Source organism: Cicer arietinum, chromosome 5 (genome assembly GCF_000331145.2).
Source record: "Cicer arietinum cultivar CDC Frontier isolate Library 1 chromosome 5, Cicar.CDCFrontier_v2.0, whole genome shotgun sequence".
NCBI classification, from domain to species: Eukaryota; Viridiplantae; Streptophyta; class Magnoliopsida; order Fabales; family Fabaceae; genus Cicer; species Cicer arietinum.
The window spans coordinates 72,944,719-72,955,746 of NC_021164.2; the positions used below are offsets into that span (position 1 = coordinate 72,944,719).

Consider the following 11,028-nt stretch of genomic DNA (forward strand, 5'->3'; position numbering starts at 1 on the left):
CACTATTGTGGTGGCCCCACGATAGCCATAAACCCTATAATTTGGGGATGATATGAAAACTTGATTATCTTTTGGATCAAAACAAAACTTTTAATATATAAATGACGAAAATAAAATATAAAATAAATATAAGAGGCAAAATATTAGTTAACTATTTATGTCACTACATGTTAAGTCTATACTACTAATAAAGAGAATATGAGATTTTGGTGTGACTTATTTTTTTTATAATTATTTTTAGATATTTTTTATTTATATCCTTTTTTAATACATTATATTTAAAATTAATATATATGTCTTATTTTTTATTAAATTCCAATGTCACAAGGTGGGTATGCGATTTTCTGATATAATTTTTTTTTATCTCTGGATACCGTGCATTGTTTAATTATTTATTTTTAATAAATAAAAATAAAAATAAAATTAATAAAAATAAAAATTATATTAATAAAATTAAATAAAATACATTAAAGACAAAAAAATATAATTTGATTGATAAATGTATCAAAAATAAATAATATATTATAATATTTTAATAAATAAATTAACAATTACATCTTATTTTTTTATTTGACATCCAACTCTCTTGTATTTTGATGACATTCTCATATTCATTTCATATGCCAACCAACTCCCTTTTAGTTTAGGGTTAATTTTATTTATCAAAATATAAATCGCATGCATGTGATTAATTGTTTAAACAATATAACATGATCAAAATTCTGAAAAGAAATAAAGATTGAGTATATCGTAACTATAAGGAACATAAACATGCTCTTTTCTTTTTTTACGTTAAGAGTTTGTTAATTTTAGTTACACAAAAATGACAACAAAATAAGATGAAGTTGCTAACTTATTTACAATAGAATAAAAAAAATTATTAAAATATTATAACATGTTCTTTTATTTAACACATCTATTTGCATTAATTTTAACGTATTTTTTATTTTATTAATATAATATAATTTGTTAATTAAATATTTTTCATTTGTTAAAAAATAAAAAAGTAAATAATACATAGTCGCATCTCTAAGGCGACTTCTTGAAAAAGGAAATAAAATTGTTTCAAATGGTCACATTCCCCGCAATTTAGTAAAAATAAAAAAAGTAAAATATTTTTGTATATTAGTGAGTATAATATATTAGATTTTTTTATAAAAATGATATGAAAAATATCTCCATTTTTACTCTTTCACATTTTTTTTTTCCTTTTAAAACTATCCAATTATATGTTTGACTTTTATAATTCACATAAGTTACTTTTTGACAACAAAAGCTAAAATAAATTATATAAAAAATACAACAAATTTATAAACATAGTTTATGCAATAAAAAATGCAAGACATAAGAGACTGCTCGTCTGGACATTAGTGTCAAATAAGAGGATACACATTCTATTGAATTTGAATTCTGTACTGCAATATTTTTTACTATATCTCTACATGACCTCTCACTTCATACATAATTTCTTTCTATTTCATCTGCATTTTTTATCTTAATTTAATGTTCTGTCTCCTCTTATAACCATACAACCTTACTATATAAAAAAAAAAGCAAAGTGAATTTATTGGCCACTTGATGAAAATGACCAACTTGGTGTAAGAGGGAAATTACATGAAAACAATATTTGTAATAATGTATATAAGCCAAAATAAAACCTAAAATAAATTCAACAGAAAAAAATATAGTTTTATTTGTTTTTTGTTAATTTAATTTACGATTATATTTGACTCATTATTAGGAAAGTGATGAGATAGTATACGACGCAAGAAGAGAATGCAATCAAGTAGTAGTAGGCTTTTGTTGTGTTCCTCAAAACCAAATTCATTGTTTGGTTCAGCCGTCACTCCCACTCTCCCCTCTTCTCTTAGATTCCCACCACTCTCCCTTACCATCCCTAACTCTACCTCATCCTCTATTCGCTTACGATCCCTCCGCTCCTCCGGTACTCTCTCTCTCTCTCTCTCTCTCTCTCTCTCTCTCTCTATTCAATCTTCAATGCAATTACAACTTTATATTATCATAAGGTTCCTTTGTGTTTATTTATTGACCAGCGAGTGACTCTTCTCAAGTTACAGAAATGGCTTCTCAAGATCAAGACCCACGTATAGCCAGAATCTCATCTGCGATCCGTGTCATCCCCGATTTTCCTAAGCCAGGTCAATAATCTCTCTCTTTTTTCTGATCCACAGATTTATACTTTTTTTTTTTTTTTAATATGTTTTTATTTTGTCAATTTAGGTATCATGTTTCAAGATATAACCACACTACTTCTGGATACAAAGGCTTTCAAAGATACCATTGACTTGTTTGTTGAGAGGTATAGAGATCAAAACATTTCTGTTGTCGCAGGTATTCTTCTCATATTACTTTATTTCCATCCCTGATTTCATGTTTCTCTATGGTTCCAAATTTATGAATTTATCATAAATTGTAAATTAAATGTATATGTACCATGTGATTTGAGTACAAGGTGAACAGCACTTTCAGTATTATGTTGAACTTTTGATTTTATTAGAATACCCTCTTCCTTTTTTGCTGTTTATTTATGATCTACATTTTGTGATAAATGGCGGCACTGTTTCTTTCCTATGTGTACAAGTCACTGTTATTTTTCTTTCCCTTGATGGTTTCAAATACAATGTCGATAACACTTACAAAAACGTCTCTTGGATGGTTCCTTTTCACTGTTAACTACTCTGTTCTCTGATAGGTTAGAATTCTAGATGGTTCCTTTTCTTTTAATTTTGCTGTTCTTGAATTTTCTTTAATTAAGTTATGAACTTGTGTTTAATGGTTTTTGTTTATGACATAATGCAGGTGTTGAAGCCAGAGGCTTTATTTTTGGGCCACCCATTGCATTGGCAATTGGAGCAAAATTTGTCCCAATGAGGAAACCCAAGAAATTGCCAGGTATATGTTTTGCACAATTGTTTTTTTATATTTATCATTATGTATATAACCTCTTCAGAACTTCCTACATTGCAGATGATTATGGTTTGAGGTATTTGAACCTCATGCTTCATATAATATTCTTATTCGAAGTTCTGTACTTCACCAAGCTAATGCTCTTGTTGTTTCTGTGATGGGGAAGATCTTTGATTTGTTTGAATGGTCGTGTTTCAATTATCTTTTCAGGAGAGGTAATCTCAGAAGAGTATTCTTTGGAGTATGGAACTGACAAAATAGAAATGCACGTAGGGGCTGTACAACCTGGAGAAAGAGCCTTAGTCATTGATGATCTTATAGCCACCGGTGGAACCCTATGTGCTGCGATTAAACTGCTAGGTAAACTGGTCGATACGGATGCTTTATTGACAAAGAAAACCCATTGACATGAATGTAGGGGGGATTAGTTCTTATTATTCCTTTTAATATCTATGCATGAGTAGGGACTTAGATATCTTTTCCTTGTTTAGTTTCATATGACGGGCCTGTCTCTTTTAAGATAAGTGCTGTGGGCAGGAGGGTTTGCTGTATCTTTTTTTTTGGTAACGAGTTTGCTGTATCTTATATTGGAAGATGATTTGTAGTTTTGTTTGTGGATTAAAAATTCTTTTGAAGCTGTGAAGATATCAGATATCGGCTTAAGCCTTCAGTCCTAATGAATAAAAAAAGATCATCCTATCACTATTTGTAGATTTCATGATTTTTTTTCTTCTATTTATTTATACATATAGACAAATAATGTATGTATGACGTTCCTTTACCAAGGAGACAATAATGTAGACAAATAATGTATGTATAACCTAATAGTATCATTTGATCTACCTCTGTAACTGTATTTTCAAGTTGCCGTTTTACCATGAAGTGCATTTTATAACATGTTTATTGCTTAACTTCCGCATTTTGATACATTCTCAGTTGTTCTGTGTATTTTATCTTTATTGCAGAACGTGTTGAGGTGACTGTTGTTGAGTGCGCTTGTGTGATTGAATTACCGGAGTTAAAGGTACCGCATTACATATTTATTATTCCCTTGGCTAGTTGTTTGGCTCAATTTATTTCTTACGATATGATACTTTTTGTAGCTTTATATTTCATATTTGTAAATAATTAAATGAACACTGGTATCCGGATGACTATTATCTTTGTAAGTCACTAGCATTATCTTTGTAAGTCACAGCTTGCGTTTCAGAAACTCAAGCAACATGAGCAGAACTAAAGAATTAATCTTCATTTTTTTTTGGGAGACACATACCTCATAATGTCTTGCATAGACACAGTCTACAAAGTAATTTGTGCTCTCTGTTGAGTGGATTTTCTAATATAAACCAAATAAGATTTTTTCAAACCAACTAACTTTTATCAGTTTAGTTCTGAAACTGAATATGCATAATGTCTACCCAAAAATGTCTCATTGGCCCCTTACATTCCTTGATTCTGGGGTGGAAAAGGCAACAAAGAAAGAAGTTGTTTGGACTTTAGAGTTCAACACTCATCAATAGTGGAATTGATTGGTACTCCCCTTCTTTGATCTAACATGTTCGAAATAAAACTAGTAAGTGCAAATCACCACATGAACTCCTCTCTACTGGTCATTGCCTTCAATGGTTTGTTAGAGTTTCTTACCCTTGAAGTCTTGCTGTCATTGTTGTTACGTGTGTCTAAGTAGGTTTGTTCTTTTAAATTTTATTATTTATTTAATTAAGAAAGGCCATAACTTCTGCACTCACGTATTCTAGCCTGTACTGAAGTATGTAACTAAGATGGATTGTAACGATTGTTATCTTGGCTTCTGACTATTTTGAATAAAGCGCTGACAATAGCTTTCCATCCACGTACATTTCATGAATACTTTGAGTACCAAATATTGTGCGCTGCGGCTGAAAATTCATCGCTATAAACTGCTTTCCCGCATTTTGGCTTGTTTCAGGGGAGAGAAAGGCTGGGAGACAGGTCGTTGTTCGTCTTAGTTGAAGCAGAAGGAGCTTGATATTTGTTGTTGTGATTGTGTAGTTATCGACCATTTGAGCTGACTCTTGTTAGGAGCATTATTGATGAAGTTCACTTTAGTGGTTATTATTTTTTAAAAATAAATTTTTTTGTGTTTCTTAGAAAAGAACCAAGAGAGAGGTCAGGCTCGAGTTGTATTGTATGTAACAATATCCTATTTTAATACTCTTGAAAAGAATTGTGTGCTTGCTTGCCGGAAGATCCTAAGTTTTGGGTTTACTTTAATGATGAGGTGTAATGAGCATGCCGCATGGATGGTACTTACTTTGCACCACCAGTGGTATTTGATACTACTATATGCTATTCCAGGACTTGTGGAATTCGCAATTAAGATTTTTTTAAAATGTATTTTTGTAATTTTTATCTTGCCTTCTTCCCTAACCAAATGGGTAGTTGGCATGTCTCCATGCCTCACTGTTAAACTATATTGTGACTAAATCTCTCTCAGCTGTTGAGAATGTCTTGGGACTGAACAGTTTCAGACTTGATATCAAAAGAAGTAGCTGAAACTTGAAAGTGCTACACGAAGAATAAGTGTAGCAAGATGGAGCGTCCACATTTTTTCAGAAATAGGTATTTTCATGTTTATTATAAGTGATGTATGCAAACAGTTCTAAGTTACATTGCTGCAGGGATCATTTGAAAGCAGGCAGCAGCCTACAAAATGAAATTGACATATTTTGTTTTTGAACGTTTGTCCATATAGAGACACTAATAACTTGGCCCAATGGTATAAATCATACATACAATAGTGGTTAGACAAAGTCATGTAAATAAAGGATATATTGTGTTCTCTCGAGATTTCTTGCACCGGGTTTTTGAAGTACCTTGTTAACATCCATATGATTACACATATCGCTGTGTACAGTAGGGCTGAAACAACATATAATATTGAATGTTCCGTATTCTATCTCTAATTTTTTCAAATATATAAAAATATACATTTGGATTAGTTAAATTGGATGTATAAAATATATCTTCGAATTAGTTCATTAAGAGTTTTTGAAAAGATTTGGGGTGATAAAAAAAGTTTTTTATAATATTTGTGACATCTCTCTCCCTTCAATGTTCTCAAAAGTTCGATAATATTAAAAGGTGGGAGAAGAAATCATCGTAATATTTAGAGTAAAAAATCTTAATCATAAAAAAAAAAATCATAGCCTAATTTAATCATTAAATAAACTATTAAGACTGTTTTTATTTGAAATTAAAGAGGTGAAATGAAGTATTTAATTGCAACTTAAACTTCATCCGCAATATTTGAATATAAAAATTGAGGTAGGTGTGCAATATTGACGACAAAGGAATAAAAAAAGGTGGGTCCGTGGAATTGAAGCGTGAGGATCGGCGTAGGGTAAGGATGTGACTTAAGTGATAGTTAGCGCAGCTAGAAATAAGCATTTTGTTGCTTAAGGGATGGATACAAAGTCGTAAATGCATACAGTAGTGTGTTAAGACTCAAGAATACTTGGTTGTAATGTTGGTATTTGGATTACTTAAAAAATGGCAGACTAATTCCCACGATGTGGCCGCCCATGGCCCAAACCATATTAATCTTTATTTCTATTTTCAACAGTACACAACTGTTTCTGTTTATCTCTACATTCAATTAAGAGACTAATCAATCTCAGTTATAGTCATTTATTTCCCAATGATTAGTACTATTATACTTACACCACGCGTTCCTTTTGATCATATTTTTTCTTTTACAAATTTGACTTCGGTATTTTTCTACATTATCATTGCATCAAATTTGGCTCTCCCCATGAGTTGTCACTTGCCTTGGTATTGGCCTAGCGGTGGACTCATGAGATTAGTTACCTAAATAATAATATTATTGGTACCTACCCATCACAATAATATTATTAATAATACTAATATTGCACAATAATTAAAATTATTATTTTGTTTACATGTTAGGTATATATAAATATGTTTATGTTTTGCTTTTGCTGAAGACAAGTAGTAATTAATTACCAACCGTTTAGTTTGTTTTAAGATTTAAGAGTAGCCCTTTTCCTCTTAGAACACATTTTTAAGTAGAATGGAAAACTTTGGAACTTTCCCTGATGGTGAATGGGAATGCTGTCGTAGAATGTTTGCCATTGAAGACCATGATGACTCATCACTTCTGCTAGGGGAAGATGATGGGAACTTTGGAGTACAATCCATGTTTTACTCTTCTAATTCTCACAACAACAATAATTTGAAGTATATGTCACAAGAAAATAATCATAGTCTGGCTGACACAAACTACTTTTTTAATTGTTTTGATCATGTGGTAGCTAATAATAGTGACATATCAGAGAATTTTGATCATGGTGATCAAGTCCAACCAATTGTTTTTCCCACCAAGCAGTTGAAGCTCAAAAGGTTGCTTGGTGTGTCAGAACTTGAAGATAAGATACACTCATGTGTGAATCCTAAGAAAAAACCTCGTACTTCAAAAGATGTAAGCTTTGTCTATGTTTTCCAAGTTTAAACTCTTACTAAAACAATAGTTGGCCAAACCAAACTTTACTTACTTTTTAGCTGAATTCTATATTATCATACCTAGTTTTCGTAATGGTTGGTTTGTTTGCGTGGTTTCGGAATTCAGGTGCAAAGATGCATGAAGAAGGCAGAGTACTCCAAGAAGAGCAAGAAGATTGATAGAAATGGGAACAAGGCAGAAGAAACCAATGCAAGTATAGATGGACATAGCTCTAGTGGTTATACCTCAGAGGAGCACAATGTGTATGAGGAAAATAGTGGAAGAGTTACTTCAGCATCTAAATTAACTGTGGCTCTCAACTCAAATGGGAAGATAAGAGCTAATAGAGGATCAGCAACAGATCCTCAAAGCCTTTATGCAAGGGTAATTCATTTATTTTGACTACAAATGTTTTTTATAACTTTCTCTTTTTTATTTTTTTATTTTTTCTCTCTGGTTTGTGATAACAATATATGTGGTGCTTATTTTTTTTTTTACAGAAAAGAAGAGAGAGAATAAACGAGAGACTAAAAACTCTACAAAATCTTGTACCAAATGGAACCAAGGTAATTATTTCTGCATAAATGTTTTTCATTTTAAAAGGACTAATGGGTGGTGTTTGGCTTTGTTAGTTACATACTACAACTGCCGTATAATGTGGTCATGTCATGTAGGTTGATATAAGCACAATGCTTGAAGAAGCGGTCAATTATGTGAAACTTTTGCAACTCCAAATCAAGGTAAATATATTGAAAAATTACCAGTGAACACTCTCATACACGTTTTAGACAATTTGAGGGAGAAATAAATAGAGAAAATGATGTGGTATATTAGATGGTACCCACTAACTTTCTAACAAATTCTAACAACTAATTTGAATTTTTTTTTTTAAAAAAAGACAGTAGTCATTAATTTCTTTGTAGAAATATCAACTTGGATGCAATCACAATAACCTTTTTTTCATATGAATTTTTATACCTTTTGTAGCTTCTAAGCTCTGATGAATTGTGGATGTACGCCCCAATTGCCTATAATGGACTTGACATTGGAATCAATCTTAGCCAGAAGATTTATCCACCACCATGAGCTTAAAATGAAACTTGTTCATGAATGATGTTCAATTTAAGAATTCAATTGATTTACATATTATTATGTATAATATAATGATTTGGAAATCCTACCTTTTTATAGGATTTGCAAATTTTAAGTGTTCCAAACAGGTCGATTTGGGTTGCAAAATCTCTGTGCCGCATGTTGCATGAAACATTGTCAAGTATACAGTTGTAGAACTTGTGTGTTAATAAGTTTAGCTTATCCCTTTGTAGAGCAGACCATGCATCGTTGTATGATTATTGGAATGACCAATGAAATCTCTAGAGAAGCTTTGATCAATACTGTTTGAAGTATTGGTTTGCTTAGTTGTGTCGATTTTACTATCCTTCTATTTAGTGTTTCGAATCACTCCAATTTATTAGTTAAAAAAACTCTACTAAAGGAAGTCTCTAAGGTTAGATAGTCTCCAAAATTATGTGGGTTAAAGTTAGATAGCCTCCAAAGTTCTATAGGTTCCTACATCAACTTTTCTAATTTTTTTTTACAAAATAATTTTAAAATTAAAATGTTGAAATCCTTTTTTTTAAAAGAAAAAGTCAAAATCTTTTTCAGGATTTTTCTTTTTTGATTTTTTCTCGAAAAAGGAAATTTCAACTTTAAGCAAAAAAAATTCAATTTTTTTTTTAAGAAAAAATCTCAATTAATGAAACAATTAGTATATGAACCTTATTCAGATCCACAAAAATAATAATATAATAGACTGAAGTTTAAAAAAATTGTTTCAAGAAAGAGCCCATAATTAAGGGGCTTAGTAGATTTATTGAAAGGGACTTAGAACTTTTGCGAGTAATTGATAACTTTATGCTTATACTTATAACCTAAATGCAATTAATATGCCAATGCCTTGTAGAACTCAAGGTTGGACAATTCAATTGGAAGATCTCAAAGATTTCTGAGTGATCTTCTTTAGTGCAATTGCGTTGGCAATAACAGTCATCATGCAATGCAAAATAACAATTATCTGTTGACCATCCATAGGCTATAGCTACATGGAATTGTTTTCATTTTCAAGTAAAATTGCATTCTTAGCAACCCATGCCATTGCCTCACCTAGTCACCTTAATGAGTGTCTTCCATTTGAATTTTCTTTTTCTCTTGAGTACGTAGTTTCTGTTGGTGTTCAGTTTTTCATATGGAAAACTTGTCCTAATTCCCTTATACCGTGAGCTCTTTTGTGTCATAGAGGGGTGCAAGTCTCTTCTACTTGTTCCTTACAATGGATACTTCTAATTTGATTTCTTCAGATGTGTGGGGTTAGTTTAATGTTCTCCATGTAGAAATTCAGACACTTTGGGCTGTGATTAAGTTATAATGGCAAAACGGTCACTATGCGAAAAACTGCATTTTACAACGCTTTTTTTAATCCATTTATAGCGCTTTTTCAAAAAAACAAGCGCTGTGGAATCGAGCGCTATAAATGATACCACAACGCTTTTAAAAAAGCGCTATAAAACATTTAAATATAACGCGCGCTTGTTATGCACATTTTACAGCGCTTCTTCCAAAAAGCGATGTAACATGCACCCCATTATATGAGTTATGAGTCTGCTTTTAGAGCGCTTTTTAACACAGGCGCTGTAAAATGCACACCCATAATATGAAATTATGGGTCTGTCTTTTACAGCGCTTTCGCTTTCGCAAAAATTTATAACGTACCAATAACACTATCAAATACATTTTTTTCAATATGCATCACATCGAGGAAATGTCTTACATACAATTGTTGAGATAAAATCTCAATTTAATGTTTTGATGAAAACAAACAAAAAGTTAATTAAGAATTCTAATTATGATTCTAAGTGTTTTGATATTTAACATGTGTTTTTGAGTATGTTAAAACAAGATAGGTATCAAACATCACAAATCAGATCAAAGAAAGCAGTTCTGGAAAACGCAGATTGATCTTAAAGCAGTTCTGGAAAACGCAGATTGATCTTAAAGCAGTTCTGGAAAACGCAGATTGATCTTAAAGCAGTTCTGGAAAACGCAGATTGATCTTAAAGCAGTTCTGGAAAACGCAGATTGATCTTGAAGCAGTTCTGGAAAACGAAGATCAATCCTGGAAACAATATTCATCTTATACTCTCATATAGAATCAACAAAAGATTAATCCAAGTCACATTTGTTCCAGAATTTGAAGAATCAAAGACATGCTTCAATAAAGGCATATCACAAAGATCATTCTTCTTGTAAAGCAAATGCAAGTACAAGACTACAAGTAGCAAAGTACACTACTGATTTGAACTATTCTAAAGCTTGCACACGTAACAGAAAAGCATGTACTCAAGGCTGACATACTGACACGAATCACAGAAGTACAAGGCTAGTTCATCACAAACCAGAAGATCAATCCTGGATCGATCTTTTGATACAGCTCATCAATCTTGCTTTTGGCAGAATTTATCCAACAACTCTTTTATGACAGCTGGTCCCTTTCCAACAGTCACATGAGCTGTCATAAGCCTTCTTGGAGTCTATAAATGCAG

General features: G+C 31.7%; 2 protein-coding genes across 4 annotated transcripts; both read left to right on the plus strand.

Moving 5' to 3' along the window:
* The first annotated feature begins 1,753 nt into the window (after positions 1-1,753).
* LOC101502360 (adenine phosphoribosyltransferase 1-like) lies at positions 1,754-5,155 on the plus strand. 3 transcript variants are annotated; one of them, XM_004501471.4, is made up of 7 exons: positions 1,754-1,945; positions 2,055-2,159; positions 2,242-2,352; positions 2,821-2,913; positions 3,139-3,288; positions 3,894-3,952; positions 4,877-5,155. In XM_004501471.4, the coding sequence occupies exons 1-7, from the start codon at positions 1,777-1,779 to the stop codon at positions 4,934-4,936; spliced, it is 747 nt and encodes a 248-aa protein (XP_004501528.1). In that variant the 5' UTR covers positions 1,754-1,776; the 3' UTR covers positions 4,937-5,155. The 3 variants fall into 3 exon arrangements, with proteins under 3 accessions (XP_004501528.1, XP_004501529.1, XP_012571705.1); XM_004501472.4 differs by having other exon boundaries at positions 1,755-1,945; positions 2,079-2,159; XM_012716251.3 differs by having other exon boundaries at positions 1,756-1,945; positions 2,073-2,159.
* Positions 5,156-6,868: 1,713 nt separating this feature from the next.
* Positions 6,869-11,018, plus strand: LOC101510280 (uncharacterized). The gene is made up of 5 exons (XM_004501745.4): positions 6,869-7,408; positions 7,556-7,813; positions 7,930-7,995; positions 8,104-8,169; positions 8,417-11,018. The coding sequence occupies exons 1-5, from the start codon at positions 7,001-7,003 to the stop codon at positions 8,513-8,515; spliced, it is 897 nt and encodes a 298-aa protein (XP_004501802.3). The 5' UTR covers positions 6,869-7,000; the 3' UTR covers positions 8,516-11,018.
* Positions 11,019-11,028: the final 10 nt, after the last annotated feature.

Bases quoted from the DNA above. Each gene is read 5' to 3' on its own strand.
- LOC101502360 (XM_004501471.4), top strand. From the start codon at position 1,777: ATGCAATCAAGTAGTAGTAGGCTTTTGTTGTGTTCCTCAAAACCAAAT. The intron at 2,914-3,138 runs GTATATGTTTTG...TTATCTTTTCAG, and splicing joins GAAACCCAAGAAATTGCCAG to GAGAGGTAATCTCAGAAGAG. The intron at 3,953-4,876 runs GTACCGCATTAC...GGCTTGTTTCAG, and splicing joins TTGAATTACCGGAGTTAAAG to GGGAGAGAAAGGCTGGGAGA.
- LOC101510280 (XM_004501745.4), top strand. From the start codon at position 7,001: ATGGAAAACTTTGGAACTTTCCCTGATGGTGAATGGGAATGCTGTCGT. The intron at 7,814-7,929 runs GTAATTCATTTA...TTTTTTTTACAG, and splicing joins CTCAAAGCCTTTATGCAAGG to AAAAGAAGAGAGAGAATAAA. The intron at 7,996-8,103 runs GTAATTATTTCT...CATGTCATGTAG, and splicing joins TTGTACCAAATGGAACCAAG to GTTGATATAAGCACAATGCT.